The sequence below is a fragment of the Trichomycterus rosablanca genome, chromosome 1 (assembly GCF_030014385.1).
Source record: "Trichomycterus rosablanca isolate fTriRos1 chromosome 1, fTriRos1.hap1, whole genome shotgun sequence".
NCBI lineage: Eukaryota > Metazoa > Chordata > Actinopteri > Siluriformes > Trichomycteridae > Trichomycterus > Trichomycterus rosablanca.
In genome coordinates this window covers 55,467,242-55,492,147 of record NC_085988.1, presented here as the reverse complement: position 1 = coordinate 55,492,147, position 24,906 = coordinate 55,467,242, and the positions used below count along the sequence as shown (strand labels likewise).

At 38.2% G+C, this 24,906-nt stretch overlaps 1 protein-coding gene and 1 long non-coding RNA gene across 4 annotated transcripts in view; one reads left to right on the top strand and one right to left on the bottom strand.

The window, feature by feature from the left end:
- Window positions 1-3,546: 3,546 nt before the first annotated feature.
- The window catches only part of snd1 (staphylococcal nuclease and tudor domain containing 1), a 320,334-nt gene continuing 298,974 nt past the window's right edge, over window positions 3,547-24,906 (top strand). For all 3 annotated transcript variants that reach the window (XM_062994655.1, XM_062994656.1, XM_062994658.1), the window contains exons 1-9: window positions 3,547-3,738; window positions 6,604-6,753; window positions 6,938-7,055; window positions 10,441-10,522; window positions 13,210-13,370; window positions 15,271-15,362; window positions 15,999-16,157; window positions 18,570-18,676; window positions 21,231-21,321. In XM_062994655.1, the coding sequence (XP_062850725.1) occupies window positions 3,661-3,738; window positions 6,604-6,753; window positions 6,938-7,055; window positions 10,441-10,522; window positions 13,210-13,370; window positions 15,271-15,362; window positions 15,999-16,157; window positions 18,570-18,676; window positions 21,231-21,321 (1,038 nt within the window). In that variant the 5' untranslated portion in view covers window positions 3,547-3,660. The remainder of the gene's footprint in view (window positions 3,739-6,603; window positions 6,754-6,937; window positions 7,056-10,440; window positions 10,523-13,209; window positions 13,371-15,270; window positions 15,363-15,998; window positions 16,158-18,569; window positions 18,677-21,230; window positions 21,322-24,906) is intronic.
- On the bottom strand, window positions 18,192-20,773 carry LOC134313160 (uncharacterized). Its single transcript, XR_010012060.1, has 3 exons — window positions 20,693-20,773; window positions 18,532-18,659; window positions 18,192-18,449 (listed from the first exon to the last, which is right to left on the bottom strand). It is a non-coding gene; the product is annotated as an uncharacterized LOC134313160 (long non-coding RNA).

Genomic DNA, 24,906 nt, shown 5'->3' with positions numbered 1-24,906 from the left:
GCTTCTGCAGGACCTGGAGAATTTGTCATGACTGATAGAACAAAAATTGTGCTATCAGAAAATTCTGACGTGGAATGTCCCTCCAGTCAGTTTGTGTCCTAAAGCTCAAGCACAGTTGGTTTATGTAACAGGACAATGATACGAAGCCCACAAGCATGTTCACCTCTACAGGGCTCAAATATTGGGATGGCCTGACTTTAATCTCATTGAGATTACCTTAAAACAAGATCTTGAAAGGGCAATTTATGCTTAGGCGTGTATGTCTTTAATGTAGCCGAACAGTTGACTAAATATTTTTCACAGCACTGTATGTTCAATAATAAGTTAGAGACATTTAATATAAAATTTTAAGATTGTGAAAAAGCCATGCCAAGGTAACAAGGTGTAGCATGATTACATTTAATCAAAGCCTGATTTATTTAAGGTTGTTTAAATGTCAGCCACTTAACTTAATTCAAGGTTGACTTTATATGTAAATGGTTTAAAACAGTATGTTGAATTAATAGTGAATCAATTAATTATTAACATTAATAAGTCAGTTCTCCCTGACGATGAAAGAATAAATCTTTATTGGATGTTATGCCCCTAGCCTATCTAATAAGAAAAGAATAACTAATGTACAACCCCAATTTAGAAAAATAGTTGGGACAGCATGTAAAATGCAAATAATAAAAAACACAGAGTTTCTTACATTGACTTTGACTTTTATTTGATTGCAGACAGGATGAACCTTTTCATGTTTTGTCTGCTCAACTTCATTTCATTTATTAATAAACATCCATTCCTGCATTTCAGGTCTGCAACACATTCCAAAAAAAGTTGGGACAGTAAAGCATTTACCACTTTGCAATGTTGCCATTCCTTTTCACCACACTTAAAAGACGTTTTGGCACCGAGGAGACCAAGTGATTTAGTGTTTCAGCTTTTATTTTGTTCCATTCTTCCTGCAAACACGTCTTAAGATGTACAACAGTACAGGGTCGTCGTTGTCGCATTGTTTCGTTTCAAAATTCTCCATCCATTCTCCACTGGGGACAGGTCAGGACTGCAGGCAGGCCAGTCCAGTACCCGTACCCTCTTCTTTTGCATTCATGCCTTTGTAATGTGTGCAGCATGTGGTTTTGCATTGTCTTGTTGAAAAATGCATGGACGTCCCTGGAAAAGATGACGTCTTGAAGGCAGCATATGTTGCTCTAAGATCTCAATGTACTTTTCTGCATTAATGCTGCCATCACAGAAGTGTAAATGACCTTTGCCAAGGGCACTGACACATGCCCATACCATGACAGACCCTGGCTTTTGGACTTGGACTTGGAGCACCACAGGGAACTGTGCTTTCCCCCTTCCTTTTCACCCTGTACACCACCGACTTCCAGTACAAGTCAGACCTCTCCCACCTTCAGAAATTTTCTGATGCGCAGTGGTTGGGTGTATCAGGGATGGACAGGAGGATGAGTACAGAGACCTAGTAAGCAGCTTCGTGGAGTGGTGCGGGAGGAACCATCTGCTCCTAAATGTGTCCAAAACTAAGGAGATGTCTGTGGACTTCAGGAGGAATAGGACCACAACTGGATCTGTTACCATCTTGGATCAAAATGTGGAACTGGTGGCCTTTTTAAGTACTTGGGTGTCTGGCTTGACAACAGACTGGACTGGAGGGCTAACACGAAGGTTGTGTACAGGAAGGGGATGAGCACACTTTACTTTCTAAGAAAGCTCAGGTCCTTTAATGTCTGCAACTAAATGTTGGCTATCTTTTACCAGTCTGATGTTGCGGGGGCTGTGTTCTTTGCAGCGATGTGGGGAAGCAGCCTCAGAGCAGGGGATGTAAAGAAACTCAATACACTGATCAGGAAGGCTGGCTCAGTGTTGGGCTGCTTACTGGACGGTTTCGAGTTGGTGGTTGAAAGGAGGTCACTGAATAAACTCAAAACCATAATTCTTTAACATTTAATTCTTTGTACTTTAATACTTTTTGCTTTAATGTACCTGGAGCTGCCGTAATAACTGACTTTCCCTATGGGATTAATAAAGCTATCTATCTATCTATCTATCTATCTATCTATCTATCTATCTATCTATCTATCTATCTATCTATCTATCTATCTATCTATCTATCTATCTATCTATCTATCTATCTATCTATAACAGTCTGGATGGTCCTTTTTGTGTTTGGTCCTGAGTACACGGCGTCCATTTTTTCCAAAAAGGACCTGGAATGCTGATTCATCTGACCACAATACACGTTTCCACTGTGTGATGGTCCATCCTAGATGCCTCAGAGCCCAGAGAAGTTTTTTTGCACAGAAAAATTTTAAGTGCCATTTGTGCCTGTAACTGTAGGGCAGATGTAATGTTTGGCAGATGTAGCCCAGTGGTTAAGGTACTGGACTAGTAATCAAAAGGTAGCTGCTTCAAGCCCTACCACTGCCAGGTTGCTGCTGTTGGGCCCTTGAGGATGGCCCTTAACCCTCAATTGCTTAAACTGTATACTGTCACAACTGTAAGTCACTTTGGATAAAAGGTGTCTGCTAAATGCAGAAAATGTAAAATGTAAATGTAACTCTGTATTGTAGTGCTTGACAAAGGTTTGCCGAAGTAATCCCTTGCCCTTGTGGGATCACGGGCATTCAGCTTAAGCTTGCACCCTTGGCATTTACGCACTGAAATTCTTCCCGATTCCTTGAATAGTTTAATGATACTATGCACTGTAGAGGGAGAAATATTCAAATCCCTTAAAATCTTTCTTTGACTGAACTTGACTGCATATTAAAATAAGTAGTCTAAGTTCTTTGATCTTTCTTTGAGGTTCATTGTTTTTAAACATTTCAATAATTTTCTTACGCATTTGTGGACAAACTGGAAATTCTCTGATCATCTTTACTCATCAAAGCTGCTGCTTTTGTACCAAACCATGATTACAATCACCTGTTCATCACCTATTTTTGAATCACATTATTGTTTAGTTTTTTCACCTCATTACTAGCCCTAAATTGCTCATGTCCCAACTTTTTTTGGAATGTCTTGCACGCTTGAAATGCAGAAATGGAGGTTTATTAACAAATGAAATAGAGTTGAGCAGACAACATGAAATATCTTGGATTCAAACTGTCTGCAATTAAATAAAAATCAAAGTAAATGTAAGGAACACTGCATTTTATTTTATTTGCATTTTCCATACTGTCCCAACTTTTTCTGATTTGGGGTTGTATAAAACGTAAGTGAAAGACAACAGGAAGGCTAACTTCTCTCATATTGGATATATTGATGATAAGGTTAAACAATACAGATATTAAATATAGACAGCGATGTTTTGTTATTTAACGATCGTGTTGATGAGTTGATGTGAATAAAGTGGGTAAAAATTTACAGTACTTTTTAAAATCAGTGCTGACGTGTCGCACGCACTAACTACCCGGATGTTGTTATTCCATCCAGCGCGCGTCAGTGTGGCTCCAGCCTATCGCGTGCGCGCTCCGTTCAGACTGGCCCAGGAAGCGCAATACTTTGACGTGTACATCCCTCACAAGCGCTCTTCCGGTGAAATAAGCGTGATCAGCAGTGCTCACTCTCTTGTTGGATTTCTTCAGCAGATCAGTCACACAGACTCCTAAGATCTGTAGCTATTTGTTTCTCACCTGAGATCCATCCACAGCGGACATGGCCACTTCAGTAGGTGCACAGGTTCAGGGCGGCCCGGCCCCGGCTTCCCCTCTACAGAGAGGAATAGTCAAAATGGTAGGAGCATATGGATCTAACTCTACTCTACCCTCATGTAGCACATGTATTTACTACCGCCAGTGTGCAGAGAAGTTCTCCTACTGACCTGATGAGTGCTTTTCTTTAGTTTGGTGGGTTTAACTGTAGTTTGCAGGCTGTGCTCATTGTTACTGTTTGATGGATCAAGAGGGCTGGCAGCCACATGGCTAATTATCAAGCTTAGTGGGCTGCTTCGCAAGTTGTGCATTTAATCTGAAATCTTGATGATTCGTATATATTAGACTTATATGTATCATCAGACACTCAATTATACATTTTATCTGTTTGTTAACGTTTTCTAAAACTGAGATCGGAATGGTTCAAACCTGCTGTGTAACTTTGACTTCTTAATCATGTTGTGGTTGACTAGTTCGTTTGATAGCACGTTACATTAAAGTGTTTAAGGATCATTCACAGCTAATAGAAGATTCCGTTTTTATGCTTATTAAACAGATCACCAAATGTGAGCCCAGATTATATTATTGGCGCTCTGCTACAGCACAATGCAAAAAAAGTTACTCAAGTGCAAAGTGCGCGAGTTCCTCTATAACAAACGTCAGCTAACCCTCCATGCTTCATCTGTGCTTCAGCTCTTTCGCTTTTGTTCATTCTTAGTGTTTGCATATTTAAATTTAAAACAACTTCCTAAGGTTAATATATAACACAAAGATCTGGGATCCTATAAAGTTAAAGTGGACTGACACGTAGCCTATAGCTGGGGCAGTAGCTCTGATTTCTACCTAAGATAACCCAAGTGTGGACAGAACCCAACAACGTGTTACATACATATCTCGATACTTTGACATAATCTCGATATTTAGCTTTCATGCAGTTTTCCTAATAAACACTAATTCCACATTATGAAAGGTTACATTCAGGAATCTTTAGGAAACCAGTTTTAGTTTATCAAGGAAACACAGTTAAGTTGGTAGAAATAGTGGTATTAAAACTAATCAAAAATCTGGTAATAAAACTTAGTCCACCCATAATACTAACTAACCAACTAGTTAACATAAGGTAACAGTAGGGGTCAGTGGTATAGAGTCTGGGAATGAGACATCACATATTGGCTTCCCACCATATGCTCAGGACCACCTTTTAATAATCTTCTTTCGCTCTACCTGTTAACTGTTTGCAGTAATGCCACAACAAAGAACAGATAGTGGTCCTTTAGCAAATTATCTTGGCATAATGTTTCCTTTAATGTCTCGACACAAAATTGAATAAAAAACAAATGAAACTAAAAAAGAGTTCTAAACCTTTTATGCTGACTTAAAGATAATAAGAGGCATTGAGTTTGGATCTGTACTAAACCATTAGTACAGACAATTTCTACAAATACTGCCTCTAGGTATGTTTCAGCAAACTTTTTGCCTGCATCATTTGTACCAAAACTGACTGTAAAACCTTTGTGTAGCTCTCAATACTAGCTTTATAGCAGTGTTTAACTGCAAATTGGCTAATCCAAAGTTCTCAGTTTTGGGTTATTCTCAAGCTTTTTAAAACAGTAAAGTCGTATTATGAAAAGCTGTTAAGTTCAGTACAAAAATTGAGGCATGTATCTAAAGTTAAGCAGTTGGTGTGTAACGAACCACAGAGCAGCAAAGCAGCTTAAATCCCAAGGATACCCAACTATATTGTTTTGTTTAATAATATAGTGACCTTTTTTTTAAGGCCTTATTCGTCGTTTCAAAACATAATACAATATCAGCAGACTGACACTTTGTATGAAACACTGATTAATCTTTACCCATAATTAATTTTTCTTCAGGGTATCACACAAGAAAGATGTGGGGTTGTGGTACATGCACAAGCTTTAAGATCTTAAAATTAGGTTTGATGTATGAGATTAATTGTATGGACAGTGGTAGATAAATCTTCAAATCAGTATCATTAATCGAATCTCTGCAAGACATTCAACTTTCAATCCATGGACAAACAATGTCAAAACATGACAAGCCTGTGTGTGGGGAGGAAAATGCTATGTTATTTCTTGTGTAAGTATTATTCTTCTTTTAAAAACAGATGGTAGTGACTTTGGGAGCCCAGCATTCCATTCAGAACAGTCAGTAACACTGCAACCAGGGCTTTTCCCATTTGCATAGAAGGCTGAGTATTCTCTGAAGCCTGGCTGTTAATAGAATTATTTTTGAAAGTGAGAGGGATGTTTTATTTTGGAGTAAACTATAGAGTAAATTATCCTTCATGTACATTCTGTATTTAAAAAAAATGGCCAAATTACTGCTCATGTAGGAAATGCAAAACCTCTGTGGCCTACATGTTTATTTTTTCCTCTTTTTTTTTTCTATCCCAATCTAGTAATTTCCAGTTTCATAGAATGTAGCTTTCTCTACCACTGCACACCCCTGCCCTGACAAACAAGAGTTTCAGACTTTTTTATAAACTCTCTGACATGCCATGCAGTTGCTGGCCAATTCCTTTGGTCTGCCACAGGTGAAGTCTCACGAAGAGCCGTACCGCATACGGAGAGACTGTGCTGCTCTGTGAGCCACCCCCTTGTTCTATACTGGGTTTTTTTTGGAATCCAGTTTTTTGTATCTTGACCCAAAACAATAATAACAGTCAAATGTCATTTGCTTCAGTCACGCTGTTCTATGCATTAAGTCAAATGGTAAAGCTTTAATTAGTATTAGTTTTCAGAAACTATGAATGTTTTCTCCTGTGCCGGAAACTTGCAAGCAAGTTTGGCATAATAAATGTTCAGTAAAGGTCTAAAATATTAAAGCCATAATTTCTAATAAATATATCTTTTTTTTTAACTCTTGGGTTTGAGTTTGTCAATAATTTGATGAATTTTAAGGACAAAGTGCTGGTGTCTTTCAGATTCTATCTGGATGCGCCATCATTGTGAGAGGTCAACCTCGAGGCGGCCCTCCTCCGGAGCGGCAGATCAACCTTAGCAACGTGCGTGCTGGTGCCCTTGCCCGTCGAGCCATCCAGAACCAACCTGATACCAAGGACACACCAGACGAGGTTTGCATATTCTCACATGCTCCAGCTGTTCGACGTACCTGTTTTGCAATCCTAGTGATTATAATAGAGGAATTTAAAGGAATATCCATTGTTTTATACAAAATACCTAATTAAACGTTAATGAATTTCTGAATAGCTTCCTTTTTTGTGAAAGTGTCCTTTTTATATGTGTGTGTTTTTTTAGCCTTGGGCTTTTCAAGCTCGGGAATTCCTACGGAAAAAGATGATTGGAAAAGAGGTGTGCTTTACAGTGTTCAAAGCCCCACAAGGAAGGGAGTATGGCACAGTGTACCTGGGTAAAGGTGAGAAACATCTCATAGCATCTCAAGTCTCTTTACTTTTTCAGATTTCTTTGGTTTACCCACTTTTAATGTTGATCTTAGGGGCCACATATTTGTGGTGCACAAATAAAAAAACTGGTATTTAAGATGATGCCTGAATGCTGAAAGCAGTATTTAGCCATATAGCCGTGTTATTTTGTCAATAGCTGAGATTTAAGCTCTCTGGAAGCAAGGTGGTTAGGTAGGCAGCACTGTTGCCCCACAGCAAGAAGGTCCTGGCTTTGATTCCCAGGCGGGGCAGTCCGGGTCCTTTCTGTGTGGAGTTTGCATGTTCTCCTTGTGTCTGTATGGGTTTCCTTTGGGAGCCCCGGTTTCCTCCCACTGTCCAAAGACATGCAAGTGAGGTTTTTGTCCATGACTGTGTTTGATATACCCTTGTGAACTGATTAATCTGTCATGAATGTAATTAAAGTGTGTGAAACATGACATTAAAATCCTAATTAAAAAAAAGTTGCTGGACTAGCACGTTTAGACTGTTGCACCATCCAAGGGCCTGGAGCTGGAGATTTTAAATCTTTAGTATTTTCCAATCAGTTAACTTAATCCTGGTCTCCACTCTACTGTTGCTGCAGACATGCTTAGCCCACAATCACAATCAAGTCTCTGTGGTGCCACTGGCCTGGTCGAGCACTCTTCAGACACTATTAAAAGTGTTAATGGAAAAAAAAAAGGCTGGGTGGGATATTACCGCCATGCACTGCAGCAGTGACTTTTACTGTCTAGACAAGGCTCTGGCACAAACTGAGGGCAAAGCTTGATTCGTCTTAGCTGGCGAAATATACTCTGGACAGAGCACCAATCAATCTTGAGAACATATTCCTTGTCCTGAAAGTTGTGAAACAGGATAATAAATGCTCTAGGCTTGTTGTTTGAGCCTCCATTAGCCTCCATTAGCCGTCATGCGGCCCAGCCTGTGAGCTCTGTCCAGAACGGGTTGATATTGGAATTTCTCAGGTCCGAAAACCTCGAAAAGTTCACGGGATTTTCCCCTTCTAGTTTTTCTGGTATCCCTATTACACGAAGGTTAGCTCTCCTCGAATGGTTTTCCAAATCGTCCAGTTTATCAAGAAGTTCGGTGTTGCGGATTTGTAGAGATTCGCATTTATTTTCCGAAGTGACAATCCTGTCGCTGTGTCAGATGAGGCGTTCTCTAAGGCTTTAATGTTACTTGCATGCGAGTCCAGTGTCTGTCTGATACAGTTTAATGAGTCCTGGATTGGTTGATTGGCCTTGTTCAGCGTGTTCGTGTGTTCTGATGAGAGCTATTGTTCTAGCTTTTTTTAATGCTGGTAAAAACCAAGGTGGAGACACAGCAGCGTCATTTCCGACTCTCCGAAGGGGAGGAATGATGTTCTGTGTCCGAATTTGCCTTACCCGTTGCATCTACTTTAGTCGAAAACATTCGCTCAATGGCGGGTCTGCGAGTTCCAGAAATCTTCAAAGTTGTTTTATCTCTCAAATTGGACGACATCTCGTATCCAAATATACTTCCGTAACTTATCTCCCACTCGTTACTATATAGAAATAAATAAAATATGCTTTATTTTAACAAAATGTGCACAGTTCGCGGGTGCAGTGCCGCCACACGTCTACTCAGGCTTCGACATAACCCGGAAGTCAGCACCAATTCATCTTAATGCGCACCACACTCATCCATTCATTCCCTTACGCGTTTAATTTAGAGTAGGATATCCATCCAAGTCTTGTTTTTGAGAGGTGAGAAGAAACTGATGTACTTTTTGAAAATCTATGTCCACACATGAAGAACATACAAATCTTAGACAGCTTAGACAGTGACAGTAGGATAGGTTTAAAGCCAGGTTCCAGACCTACCAGCTATACCATTATGCTGTATTCCATTAACCCTTTAATGGTCTGCTCAACTTTGAGTCTAAATACATGGGTGAAAATAAGCTGTTTTTAAATGATCTTGTTTGGGCCGTATCTTCTCCTTGGTTGACGTGTTAAAATATTGGTAGATGGTTTTAAGAAAACAGACTTTTAAACTGATATGTCAACTTAAAGCAAGCAGCTGAAAAATCATCCATGAAAGAGACATAATTTTTGTGATCATCTCAACTGTTTGGTAGAGACTAGGGCTGGGCGATTATGGATCAAAAATTATATCTCGATATTTTTTAGCTGAATGGCGATATACGATATATATCTCGATATTTTTTCATCCCATAAGGTAATAACAACAAGACACTTCTGAGACAAAGCTACATGTTTCAAATTTTTTACAGGTACTTTTATTAATATTCATGCTGGGGAAGCTTCACACAAGAACTATTTTTCCTTAAGAAAAAAAATAACTATTGTAAGAAAAAGTTTGTTTTCTAACGTCTCACCTGTTGTGTAATGTGAATTACAAATATATTGTCTGGCCCTTTAAGAATGTTAAGCGTACTATAGGGCGCAGGGAGCGAGTGTGTAGGGAAGATAACAGAAATTGACCGTTTCCGGCTGCGCTTGTGTGAGCTTGCGTGTTTTGCACTGAGCTTGTGTGACATTAAAAGTAGCGTTCTCGTTAAACCCCCCCTCACGTTTGGACTTTATACATTATTTTACATCAGTCGCCACAACATTAACATTTACATTAATATTTTCTTTTACCATATAGAACTCAGTTCTGTAATACAGGCAGAACTAATCATTCATGTTACTGTGTAACTATTACAAGATTACAATCGAAGATTTTGTCTGGACTTGTTTTCGGCTTTCTCTACAGAATACATTATTCTGCTGCTCATCTGACACTTTGAATCCGAACCATCTCCAAATAATTGAGCCATTATTTTTCTTTTTACTAAGCAGCTCCTCCTCGATAGCTTCTGTCATGTCTTTATCTGTCTCCATGCTATCGCTGCCTGCAGGAATTACTGAAGCGGTGGGGAGGGGCGAGTTGTGTTCAGTGAGGGAGAGAGGCGGGGCAGGTGAACATGTGCAGAGACAAACTGGGAGAAGAGAAAGACGAACTGTCTGATCTAACTGGAACGCAACATCTATATCGATATAAGCGATATTGTCTTATCTTATATCGCGTATGAAAATATATCGATATATTATAAAATCTCGATATATCGCCCAGCCCTAGTAGAGACTCATTAAAAAATACTGTGCGCACTAGTAAAAAATAATATTTTTTTGTTGGTATAGTCCCAAGAAACTAAGAAATGCAAAGAAATAATTTTTAAACTTTATTGTCTTGGTGAGACAATTAAAGGGTTAAAGTATAAATGTAGGTGCAATGGTTGGCATGCATGTAGGTGCCCAGTACCATCAAGTTGATTCTGACTCCTAGTGACTGACATGTCTGTTTTATTTTTGTCTGTTTTCCCCTCAGACACATCAGGAGAGAATGTTGCTGAATTGCTGGTTGCTGAGGGCCTGGCCACAGTCCGCAGAGAGAGCATCAGAGGCACAAAGTAAGTAGTGTGTGGGCTCAAAAATGTATTTATGTTTTAGAGTGCACATCTGTTATTTAATACAAATATGAGTGGCTATAGCAAGTGGCTAGATTTAATTTGACCTATACGTAGTCTAAATGGGAAAGACTCTTGCTGCGCCTTTCTTTGATTACCTTTTAGCAGCTTGGCATTATCACCTCTGGCATCAGTCACAAATGGGCTTGGGCAATGACCTATATGAAACACTATGGGTAGTAAAGTGGTGATGTTATTCTTTTATTTATACTTGAATATTTGTTACAAATAAATCAGGACCCCCTCCCATCTTTATCTAGAAATCTAGTCGTTTCCAATCCCTGGTTGTAAGTCTGCTGCCACATGCACAATCTTTTATCTGATCAAGGAGAGCCAGATCACCACACGCCCCATCTGACACATGTCCAATCTACGGCTGTATCTTATTACCTGTCAGTGTTGGGTTCTCACACAGAGGCTTATCGTGTATAAAGAATTACGCAAAGCTCCATGTGACCCCACTCCCACTAATGCAGTCCAGAAGATCTCTTGTGACAACAGCTGCTGGAAGAGATTCCCCTTCCTTCTTTCCTCGAACACATGACATTGTATTTGTGTGGACGCCCAGCCATTGCGCCACCCGAGTGCCCAAATATCTGTTAATAAAAATTAATTTTCTTTCTCTACTGTAGAGGGGACAGCAAGAGGTATCCTAAAATAGACATATCAAAAATTATAATCGATCCTCAGTGACATCTTGAAGTGTTAGAGCAGGCCGTTTGGATGTGAAAGCATTGAAAGTTGAGTCAGTCTACATAAAAAATGCTGTTTGATAAAGTGTGATTCTTGCTCTCCCCACATTAATTGCGTCTGATAAGGGTTCATTAAAAATCTTCTGACGACCGTCTGTTGTGTATAGAGATATTTTAATTCCCTTTCTTGATAATGCCTCTTTTTGAAGAACAATAGAATTAATTGGAACATGTGTCGAGGTTTGATGATAAACTAGCACAGTTAAATGGTTCATCAAAAGCTGCTGTGGCCTCAAAGGGCCTGATCTTTTTAAGGCTCCTCACAGTCTGGGCCTCTGCTTTGAATGCAACAAAATCAGTTAATAGCCTGTGAACATTTTTAATCTACAATAGAGAAGTTAACAATTTTAATACACACTAATTGTAAACTTGGTGTCTCAAACTTACTCCAACATCTTTTACTTATTGTTTTGCTATAATGTATTAATTTGGAATGTTTTCATGTGCATTGTATCTTGACTCCCAAAAGTTGGAACAGTATGTAAAAAGCCTATACAAATCCTAAGCAATAATTTGTGAATTCTATTTGACCTATGTTGCATTAAATACAATATTTTAAATTTTGCTATATTGCATGTATTTTCTTTTTTGCCCCTGTGCTGTTGTCTCATTTTAAAAAGCATAGACCTAGCTAGAAAAACTAGTCTAGAAGGCACTTTATCCTTCGCTAATGGTGTCTACAAATGTGGTAGTTACTCATGCTTTGCGCTCTAGTACTCCCCTCATTCAATGAAAGACTCTGGCTTTTGAACTTTACAGTGGTTAGCATCTAAATATTTTTATATCTTGCATTGTAGAAGGTTAAAAAACTTAAAATGACTAAAAAAAAAATTGCAACTGCTTATTAAAAATTTTTGAACTTAAACTGATGGGACTATTTGCTTCTTGTTTTTATAAAGAACAAAGCCTTCGTTAATAAGGTTTTGTTAATACACATATTGCAAAAGACTAGGAATTTAAACCTAGTTGTAAAGCCTTTGGGGAAAAAATCTTTCACACACAATGCGTTACAAAAACAACCTAATAGGTAATAGAACCAAAACACAATTTTGTCTTGTTGCAGATTTTGTTTTAATACTTTTCTGAAATTACTTGAATTGACTGAGTGGCTTGAGTTAACAAAATCTCATACGTTAGATGTTCTGATAGTTGGTAAGTGATTTAATACATTAGTACAGTGAAGGGGCGGCACAGAGGCTGAGTGGGTAGCACTGTCACCTCACAGCAAGAAGGTCCTGGGTTCGATCCCCAGGTGGGGCGGTCCGGGTCCTCGTGTCTGTGTGGGTTTTCTTCCGGGAGCTCCGGTTTTCTCCCACTGTCCAAAGACATACAAGTGAGGTGAATTGAAGATACAAAATTGTCCATGACTGTGTTTAACATTAAACTTGTGAACTGATGAATCTTGTGTAACCAGTAACTACCTGTTCTGTCATGAATGTAACCAAAGTATGTAAAACATGATGTTAAAATAAATTCGCATAAATAAATAGTACAGTAAAGCACCAACAGGAAAGTTGTTCAGCCCAAAGGATTAGCAGGAAAAATGTCTTAAGTTGGAGTTATTTCAAAATTGATGATCTTTCTGACACTCCTGGATGAAATTCCTTATTAAACAGAATGACAATCTGTTTAATAAGGGGATTTAGTGACCATTAAAATAAAAGTAAAAAAGTTAAACATGGCTTTGGTATTTATGAAACATCAAGTGTACCAGGACTATGTGTATTTCAGTATGATAATGTGTACAGTGTTAGTATAATTGACACAAACGCTAGACCTTAAAAGCTACATTTAAAATATACCTTGATATAGTCTTGGTTTTTAGTGCAAAAAGGACTTGTATCTTTAATGCTGAATCTGTTTCTCTTTGTGTGGCAGTCCTGAGCAGGCCAGACTGTGTGATTTGGAAGACCAGGCAAAGGCTTCTAAAAAAGGCATGTGGTCTGAAGGTGGGAGTTCGCACACAATCCGTGACATGAAGTATAGCATCGAGAACCCCCGCAACTTTGTGGACTCCTTGCACCAAAAACCAGTTAATGGTGAGTTGATTACTACTCTTTGCTGCTGTTCTGCTTCTTCTAAGCAGAGCGTCAACAGACCATCATAGTATTCAAGTTACATCACCATTTTCACAACAGAAGCATATTTTCAGTAGATTACGTACAAAAGCTTTTATTTCTTGCACAAAAACTTTTCATTTGCACAGATTCATTATCCCGCTTACAGTCCATGGGAGGGCGGAACGGTGGCTGAGTGGGTAGCACTGTCGCCTCACAGCAAGAAGGTCCTGGGTTCGATCCCCAGGTGGGGCGGTCCGGGTCCTTTCTGTGTGGAGTTTGCATGTTCTCCCCGTGTGCGTGGGTTTACTCCGGGTTCCTCCCACAGTCCAAAGACATGCAAGTGAGGTGAATTGGATACACTAAATGTTCCAGGACTGTGTTTGATATAACCTTGTGAACTGATGAATCTTGTGTAATGAGTAACTACTGTTCTGTCATGAATGTAACCAAAGTGTGTAAAATATTACGTTAAAATCCTAATAAACATACAAACAATCCATGGGATCTTTAAACACAGACCACCCCACTTTCACCAAAATTCTCACTAAGGCTCAATGAACGAAAATACTATAATAATTTTCTGCTGGGTACCAGGACACTAAGATCTCAATAGGAAAGCCTTAGAAAAAGATCATCAGTTGTCCTATCCCACCCTCAGACACTTTCAATAAAAACACATTTTAAGAGTCAATGGTTTAAATAATGAAACACAAATATCACCAACCATAATGAGAAGAAACAGAAGATACTAGATACCCTCACAACCGAGGAAATCAGGCCATTTATACAAGATGTCGTATTGGTCACTTGAATCTTGAACATAGACAATTACTGACAGGAGAGAGAACACCGACCTGTTAACCATGCAGCTCTCCCTTAACCATAAAGTGCATGAATTGACTGTCCCACTCTTAAACTAGCAAGACAAAAACACTAACTAAAAGGAAAGATAAAGGACTTATTTGAAGTTTTTATCTAATAAAACAAATGCAGTTTTACAAGCACTGTAACAATAGAAAAATGTTTTAATGTAAACACGTGTATGCCATAGATAAAGCCAATTTTGTGCGGATGTGACAATAAAGCCAAAACTGCTACTACCACAAGACACCGCTCATTATAAAGCTCAGGTTTTCTTTGTGCCTGCAATGTTTTGACTGCTTTGTCCAGCATGTTTGTTCATTTCAGTATAAAACATAGTTGCTGGAGTCAGTTTGCTTGGTCATCAAAGTCTGTAATAATTCACTATGAAGACTTTTAACAGATTCAAAAGCATTTACTATTTATTTAAATTTGTTTTAATTTTAACAATTTGAACAATACAGTGTTAAAGTCCTTTAGCATTTCTGTGCAGCTAATAAAGCTGACCATATGTTGTTCCTTTGGTTTGTGTATTTTGTAAATGCAAATAGACTGATATGTAGTTGTAGGTGCCCCAAAGTGATCTTTAATGGTGAGTTTTTTGTTTTATTTGGCTGTTCCTGTATTTAGGGGACATCACAGAGAATCATTCTGGTCGGATTCCCTGCTTTTTCACACATAGCCCATCATTTCTTTGTAACTGCCCGACTGGCCAATGAGATTCAAGCGCTAGATCTCAGCGGTAGTGGGCTAACGTAATTTACCACTGCACCTCTTGCACATTTATATTTATATTTTCCTTTTATGCCACAGTTTAGAATGAATGATTGGGCTAGAGTGCTGTTGTTCAGAAAATACAGTATTTTGTAGGATGAATGCCAGCATGCACTTTCTTTTATGCTGGCATTCTTTTTATGTAATATACCTGCTGAATCTTAAAAAAAAAATTGTTTCAGAGTAACCTCAGCAGTCAATAACATCTCTTGCTTTTCTTTTTCTCTTTCTCGCCCACACTTAGCCATTATCGAGCATGTTCGAGACGGCAACATCGTGCGAGCTCTGCTGCTGCCTGATTACTACCTGGTGACAGTGATGCTGTCTGGAGTCAAGGTTCACACTTATTTTTATCTTTATAATTCATCCTTTGTTTTGTTGCGCAGCGGAAGATAATACTAAGCATTTGTTAACATGACTATGTAAAAGGCAAATAGTGTTTCTCATACATCTGGAATATACTGAAGGGGATGTCAGGAGGGGTGAGGAGGTTATGCTTTTGTTAAATTTGGAATGGACATAACGCATTGTTTTTAAAGAGATTAAAGAAATTATTTATTTGATCCAAGTGTACCTTGAGAAGTTCTTAAAAACAAATTCATATATAATATAAAATGTAGAAAAAACAAATAGAGAGAGAACTTAGTAGAGAAGTTGTTATAATAGTTTAGGATTGGAGGCACCAAAGTATGGCTTGTGTAGGAAGTGGATTTTTCCCATTATGGTACCATTCATAGACAATATAAAGCTCTCTTATGCAATACAGTGAAGAGGAAACGAGCATGCAACCATGCTTTTTATGTAATAATTGTTTAGTGTAAATATGGACTGTACACCCTGTCTTCACTTTGTAAGCATAAACAGATCTTTTTTTTCCAACGCATGATAAATTTAAATACTCAGTATTTAAATTAAGTACAGACGCATGGTATATTTGTTTTTATCTAATTTGTGAACGGTTTTCGTCCCCAGTGCCCAACATTTAAAAGAGAAGCTGATGGCACAGAAACACCAGAGCCATTTGCAGCTGAGGCCAAATTCTTCACAGAGTCTCGACTGCTCCAGAGAGATGTGCAGATCACCCTGGAGTCCTGCCATAATCAGATCATCCTGGGTACCATCCTCCATCCGGTAAAACACACCTTATTCATTAAAGTCTACGTATGTTAAAATTGCACTTTCACAAAGCTTTTTGGTCTCTTCTAATCTCTTACTTTTGGCTACTTTGCCTTATAGATTAAATTTTGGAAACAAAGTGTATTTTAATTATTAAAGCCCACTGGGAGAGGACCACAGCATAACACTACTGTGCCACGACCCATCAAAGAAGACAAGCCATTTTCCTGACCTATAATAAACAGCGCCAGAATACTGAAATTTGACGATTGACGTCACCAAAAAATATTTATTTTTATATTTAAAACCTCTTAATATGCCAATTCTGTCTGAGACAATTTGGCATGTGGGTGCCACATACGAACATTGATCCTCACCTCGGATCGGTCAAGTTTTGCATTCGCTCTGTTTTCTGGTTCCTGTTAAGACCTGTAGAAGGTGAACTGACTTCTCTGAGTTGCTATTTATCATAAGGGAGACAGTAAGTAAATGTGTCCACACTCTAGTGTCTTTGAGCAAGGTACCCAGTGTTTCTTAGTAACACTGTACCCACTGAGAAACCGATCAAGATGTAGCTGTATGAAAGAAAGGAAAGGAAGATAAAAGAAAAGAATGTATACCAAGCAGGCATTTGTATAATTTTGAATGAATTATTTATTTTATTTTATTTTTACATATATATTTTTATATATTTATATATATATATATATATTTTATATATATATATATTTTTTTTAAATTATTATTATTGTTTAATTTATTTTATGTTGTGTTTTATTATGTAGATGAGTGTATATATTTTGTATTGTAATGTTTTTGTAAAGCACTTTGTGATTCTTATCTGTGAAAAGTGCTATATAAATACATTTTACTTACTTACTTACTATACTACAGCCAAAATACAGGCTCTAATTTGAAATGGTTTTGTATACAGTGGACAGCTAGAGCTCTAGGGTTAGGGTTGTTTCTAGAATGACTAGCTTTTGAAAGTTAACTAATTGGGCAAAGTCCCTCAAAATAAAATACATATCTGGACCCCATTTTTTAAATAAACGTAACATATGTTGTACAGTGCTCAGCAAAGGTCAGCAAGGCTAATAGTGTTTAATATAAACATGAGCTTTTGTCTAAAAGCAACTTAGGACAAGTTGGAAGTAGTGCATTTCCATAGCCTACAGCAATTTAATCCTATTTAAATTTCATTAACATAAAATTATCATACAGTTTCTGTTCTTGTTCTACTACTGTTCACATTTTTTGCATTAAAGCTAGGAGAGAGATTTCCATTAAGCTTGACTTTCTCCTACAACTTAAAATCTGAAAAACAAATTGGGACAGTATGGAAAATAGAAATGAAACATAAACACTTATCCTACATTTATTACTATGACTTTTATTTTAATGCAGTCCAAAAGTCAGGATCTGTCATGGTATGGGTTTGTATCAGCTGGTTTGTGTCAGGTAATTTACATTTTTTTGATGGCAGCGTTAATGCAGGAAAGTACACTGAGATTTTAGAGCAACATATGCTGCCTTCAAGATGTCATCTTTTCCAGGGACGTCCATGCATTTTAACAAGACAATCCAAAACCACATCCTGCACACATTACCAAGGCATGGCTGCAGAAAAAGAGGGCACTGGTACTGGACTGACCTTCCTGCAGTCCTGACCTGTCCCCAACAGAGAATGTGTTAAGAATTTTGAAATGAAAAATGCGGCCATCCTATACTGTTGTACACTTTAAGACATGTTTGCAGCAGGAATAGGACAAAATAAAACCTGTGCTAGACGTCTTTTAAATGAGAAGGAATGGCAACATTTCAAGTGGTAAATGCTTTACCATTCCAACTTTTTTGGATTGTGTTGCAAGCCTGAAATGCAGAAATGGATGTATATTAACAAATGATACAAGGTTGGCCAGAGAACACGTGAAATAGTATATTGACTATAAACTATGTCTGCAGTAAAATTCAAAGTAAAAGTCTGCAGTAAAAGTCAAAGTAAATGCATTTTCCATACTGTTCCAGCTTTTTCTGATTTGTTGTTGTAGCATTTTATTTCATTTGTCCTTGTCAGGGTGAAACCAGGCATCAGTGTTCTAAATGTACATGTGCTGTCAGGCTTGCCAATGTGTTTGCATCGGGCCAAGTGCTTGGACTCTATTTTCCCTTGTTTGGGCCAGAGACAGGCAGAGGTTGACCTTGTCAGGAACACCTCCAGAATGTGAATACATGGTATTCAGATCCTGATCCAGATCTTGTAATGCTTATTCCTTCTTTATCCATTATGTATTTTTACTTTTTCGCCTGTAGAAAAAGAAAAATATATATTTTTAACTGACCTCACTTGCTGTTTCTATTAAATGCTTATTTAAAAATGTTTCCGTACCATTTTTTTTTTTTTACATTAATTTCACTTTTTTACAGAATGGGAACATCACAGAGCTCTTGCTGAAAGAAGGCTTTGCACGCTGTGTGGACTGGTCCATGGCTGTGTACACCCAGGGGGCAGATAAACTGCGGGCGGCAGAACGGTAAGTCAGTGCCAGTTATATGCCAAAAGAAGGAAGATTATTGTCACAATGTCATATGCATATTATAAGTAAACACAAACCCCCTAGGATTTGCTTTGTTTAAGTAAAGCACTTCAGTTTTTCAACTACCCCATCACCAATTACCACAACAGCTATATAAAACCTAAGCCTCAACTACCCCATCACCAATTACCACAACAGCTATATAAAACCTAAGCCTCAACTACCCCATCACCAATTACCACAACAGCTATATAAAACCTAAGCCTCAACTACCCCATCACCAATTACCACAACAGCTATTAAAAACCTAAGCCTCAACTACCCCATCACCAATTACCACAACAGCTATATAAAACCTAAGCCTCAACTACCCCATCACCAATTACCACAACAGCTATATAAAACCTAAGCCTCAACTACCCCATCACCAATTACCACAACAGCTATATAAAACCTAAGCCTCAACTACCCCATCACCAATTACCACAACAGCTATATAAAACCTAAGCCTCAACTACCCCATCACCAATTACCACAACAGCTATATAAAACCTAAGCCTCAACTACCCCATCACCAATTACCACAACAGCTATTAAAAACCTAAGCCTCAACTACCCCATCACCAATTACCACAACAGCTATTAAAAACCTAAGCCTCAACTACCCCATCACCAATTACCACAACAGCTATTAAAAACCTAAGCCTCAACTACCCCATCACCAATTACCACAACAGCTATTAAAAACCTAAGCCTCAACTACCCCATCACCAATTACCACAACAGCTATTAAAAACCTAAGCCTCAACTACCCCATCACCAATTACCACAACAGCTATTAAAAACCTAAGCCTCAACTACCCCATCACCAATTACCACAACAGCTATTAAAAACCTAAGCCTCAACTACCCCATCACCAATTACCACAACAGCTATTAAAAACCTAAGCCTCAACTACCCCATCACCAATCACCACAACAGCTATTTAAAACCTAAGCCTTAACTACCCCATCATCAATTACCACAACAGCTATTAAAAACCTAAGCCTCAACTACCCCATCACCAATTACCACAACAGCTATTAAAAACCTAAGCCTCAACTACCCCATCACCAATCACCACAACAGCTATTAAAAACCTAAGCCTCAACTACCCCATCACCAATCACCACAACAGCTATTAAAAACCTAAGCCTCAACTACCCCATCACCAATTACCACAACAGCTATTAAAAACCTAAGCCTCAACTACCCCATCACCAATCACCACAACAGCTATATAAAACCTAAGCCTCAACTACCCCATCACCAATTACCACAACAGCTATTAAAAACCTAAGCCTCAACTACCCCATCACCAATTACCACAACAGCTATTAAAAACCTAAGCCTCAACTACCCCATCACCAATCACCACAACAGCTATATAAAACCTCAGCCTTAACTACCCCATCACCAATCACCACAACAGCTATATAAAACCTCAGCCTCAACTACCCCATCACCAATCACCACAACAGCTATTAAAAACCTAAGCCTCAACTACCCCATCACCAATCACCACAACAGCTATATAAAACCTCAGCCTCAACTACCCCATCACCAATCACCACAACAGCTATTAAAAACCTAAGCCTCAACTACCCCATCACCAATTACCACAACAGCTATTAAAAACCTAAGCCTCAACTACCCCATCACCAATCACCACAACAGCTATATAAAACCTAAGCCTCAACTACCCCATCACCAATTACCACAACAGCTATTAAAAACCTAAGCCTCAACTACCCCATCACCAATTACCACAACAGCTATTAAAAACCTAAGCCTCAACTACCCCATCACCAATCACCACAACAGCTATTTAAAACCTAAGCCTTAACTACCCCATCACCAATTACCACAACAGCTAAATAACTTCTCAGCCTCAATTTCTCTAAAGCTGAGTACCCATGAACCTAATAACAAAACCATACAAACGGACTAGCAAGAACTTAGCAACCGCCTACCAACAGTTTAGCAGCTTTAGTACACCTTGATAACGGTGTAGCAAAACTTTCGTGACCAACCAGCAACACCTCAGCATATTTTAACACATTAGCAGTTAATTCACTACCATAGCAAACCGCCTAACAACACCTTAGCAATCACTCGGAAAACATCTTAGTAACTGTGTAGCACCTCTCTAACAACAATCTGTTACCATAGCAACTAGCTAGCTGTAGTTTAGCAACCACCTTAGAAAACCAACAACACTGGATTTTCAGTATTTTAAATTTACATTTAATTATTTTCCTGTTTTCTGTATTTCAGGATTGCATTTTTTTGCTTAAAAGCGTTTAACATGATTTTGCAGTATTTATCAGATAATCAACATTAAAACAGCCAAACAGCCTGCTTTTTACATTTGTTTTAGCTGCTTTGGCAGTCCACCATAAAGTTTATTGTAGAACTTTGCCTTTCTAGTTCTAATAGAATGCTGTTTTCTGTATAGATAATTTGTTTCATTTCCTCAAAGACCTTTGTATGGATTTATTTGTTCTGCAGCTCAGCTAAAGAGCGGAAAGTCAGGATTTGGAAAGACTACGTTGCTCCTACTGCAAACCTGGACCTAAAGGACAGACAGTTTGTGGCAAAGGTGAGTCCGTTTGATAATTACTTGATGTAATTTTTTTTTCAAAACAACAGCAGTAAACTTTTTCCTGCTTTCACTATGGGAAATAAGGGAGCTACTTTTGTTCTGTGACATTTCAGCATGGCGATTTAGGTGAGAACACTCATGACTCTTCACAAAGTTCACATAGTAATGAGTATCCTCTTAGATTATTTTTAAAGTTCAAGATAATTAAGGTCTGTAACTTATGATTGGAGTAAAGTTGGTGAGCCCATGGTGAAGTTTTTTCATACTTTCTAAAGCATTTTTTTCATCATTGTGCGGTTTGTGTGTGCATCTGATGGAACACAGACTTAAAACAAACGTTTGAACTTGCACCAACTCTGAGATCATGTTGTTTTCACACAGCATATCAGTTTCCCCATGTCTATGTGGGTTTCCTCCCACAGTCCAGACATGCAAGTGAGGTGAATTGGAGATACAAAATTGTCCATGACTGTGTTTAACATTAAACTTGTGAACTGATGAACCTTGTGTAACCAGTAACTACCTGTCCTGTCATGAATGTAACCAAAGAGTGTAAAACATGACATTAAAATCCTAATAATCAAACAAACCAGAAAAGTTGGGACATTTTGTAAAATGCATTATATTATATATAAATATTTAAACTGTTCATGATGTTTGATGCTTGCAGCGCGCATAAAGTTCAGACAGAAGCATGTTTACCTCTGTGTTACGTCATATTTCCTATTTATTACCTTTTTTTTTTAATTGCTTGGGAACTAAGGATACCAATTTGTCCATTTTTGCTTAAAACAACACTTATATATGATCGCCATATTCTGTTTCTCCTCTCTATGGTGTACAATACATTTTTACATAGCCATACACATGCAGAAGGAGTTCTACCATTGTCTTGTTAATATAAGCATATCTTTCTCTAAAATCACTATGTATGTAGCTGCATCAGTGGTACATTCACACATCTACAAGTCCCCCATGCTGTTGGCACTGATGCAACCCCTAACCATGACAGATGTTAGCTTTTGGACCTTTTAACAGTCTGGATGCTCATTTTCGTCTTGGGCACATAAACTTGGCCTGTTTTACCTGACAACAAGCCGACTCATTTGACCACAGCAGATGTTTCAGTCTGTCTAATGAGCTCAGGCTAAGAGAACTCTGCCTTGTTTCTGCATAGTGTTGATGTATGGCTTTTTTTCTTGTGTAACAGAGTTGCATTTCTTGATGTGGTTGTAGGTGGACTGTGTTAAGTGACTATGGTTTTCCAAAGTACTTCCGAGCCTTTTTGGCTATTTTTTTTATCACTGTAGAATAACTGTTTGATATGCAATGACATCTAAAGACTCAAAGGTCAAAGAAATTGCAGTGTTTTCAGCCCTGCCCTACTCAGATTTCTCTCATTAATTTTAGATGTTAGATGCTGAAAGACCTACATTATTTCCTTTGTTTTACCAGTTATAATACTAAAACATTTGACTCAATGTTTGACTAAAGCAAGCTGTTGTTGCACTACTCTTGTGTTGATCAGAAAATAATCTGGCATTATTGATGTGTTGTCACTTGGTTGAATGGCTCTATTGTATTAAATGCCTAAAATGATTTAAACCATGTGGCAATTCCAGACCTTTCTAGTCATGCCAAATAGAGCGGGCATTTGCCAGATCGGCCTCACGTGCCAACAGCTGACCTTTTCCGCGTCCATTCACTTTATCAAACTCTTAACCATGACGGTTGTCATCCTTTTTTTCGTCCTGGCAGACTGTGATAGTTCAGCAGTTGTTCATTTACTGGGCTCAGCTGTCTGGTGAAGTAATCCACACAGGTCTCAGGTGTTTCATTGTGTTTGAGCTTCTCTAGCGCTTTCTCTGCTTAGCCAGATCCCCCAGTTCACCTCTTAAATTCTTGCGGATTGGCCAGCACTCTATTCATGGCCCAATTCGTGGACTACAAGTGTCACATTATGTTTGAGACCTCACTGGATATGCAATAAAAGAGGTGCATGGTGTTGCTGTGACTGAATTATGGTTGTTTTGTAGGAATGAATCAACTAAAAGTGCTTTGTGGTGTGGTCAAGTACTTGTGTTCCTTGTGTGTATCTGTTTCATTGTGTATCATTACTTTTAAAAGGAGAAGACGTTCAGATAACCACAATTAATCCATTATTTTGTAGTAAACACAACCATTAGATCAGTCTACCTAAAAGCCTTTAAATGTTATTATTTTTTAATATGTTATGTATTATATAGGCCTTCATTAGTATAAAATTATCTTAAATATAACATCACTGTCTTAAATGTAGCACAGCCCACATTTAGATGCAGGATTGCAGGTACACAGTAATAATTTCTGTAAAGCCTGCTTTCCATTTACTGATTTTGATATGTTTAATTGCTTTTGGTTTTAAAACCACATGATGAGCTGCTGAGAGATAAATTCAGCAAAATGTTATGGCTAATGCTGTTTAAGTTGAAAGCAGGGCTTAAGTTGAACCCTGTGACTTGAACCATCCCATACACAAGTGTTTTTAAATGCTTAGTCTTTTATGCATTATCTTTTCCTCGTAATTAGGCTGTTTGAAGTCTAGAGAACAGACATGGTTACACAGGCCAACCAAAAAATAAAAAAAAGTATGTGATATTATTTAGATGTTGTTACTACCAACTAGGGTTGGGCGATATTGCCGATTTTCATACCGTCATACCGTCTTCAGGAAATACCGCGGTATACGGTATTACCGCGGCGGGGGGTGTGTGGGGGGGGGTGGTTGTGTCGCGGACAAACTGTACAGTGTACACACTTGAGTGTAATTACAATATTTCAATGTTTTATTATAAAAAGATTTAACAATCTGAACGTCAAACATTGCTTATCTTATCGGATCTATAATAAATACGCATAAGTATAAATGCATGTGTATCAATTACACTTTAACACAAACATTAACACATAACATTTTGGCATTGTAATCTCTCTCTGCCCACACAAAACAGAATAATAGCAGGCTAAACACTTCAATATATTTCAAAAGTTAACTGCTTAGTTTATAGTTACAGATATTTCTTAAAAGTGTATGAACGTGTACGATTAGTTATGCCTGTAACCCAGAATTAAGTTCTATACCGTAACAAAAAATATGAATGTAAATGTTCATGTTGCGATGACGGTGATGTAAAGTAATGTTAAAATAATTCAAAGTCCAAACATTTGAGTGGTTAACGAGAACGCTACTTTACATGTCACACAAGCTCAGTGCAAAACACGAACACAGAAACGGTACAAATCCGATCTCTTCCCTACACACTCGTTCCCTACGCCCTATAGTGCGCTTCACTTTCTTAAAGGGCCAGACAATATATTTTATAATTCACATTACACGACAGGTGAGACGTTCTTTTTTTCTTAATATAGCGCTTTTATTTAGGAAAAAATAGTTCTTACATAGGCAGGAAAATCTATGGCAGACAAGGGTCAGAACAGCGGATTGGGCGTAACGTTATTATTACTGTTTGCTCCTTTTTCTCAACACTTGTGCTCGATTTACACTGAAGATATATTTAGTAAATAAGTACATGTCCGCGCATG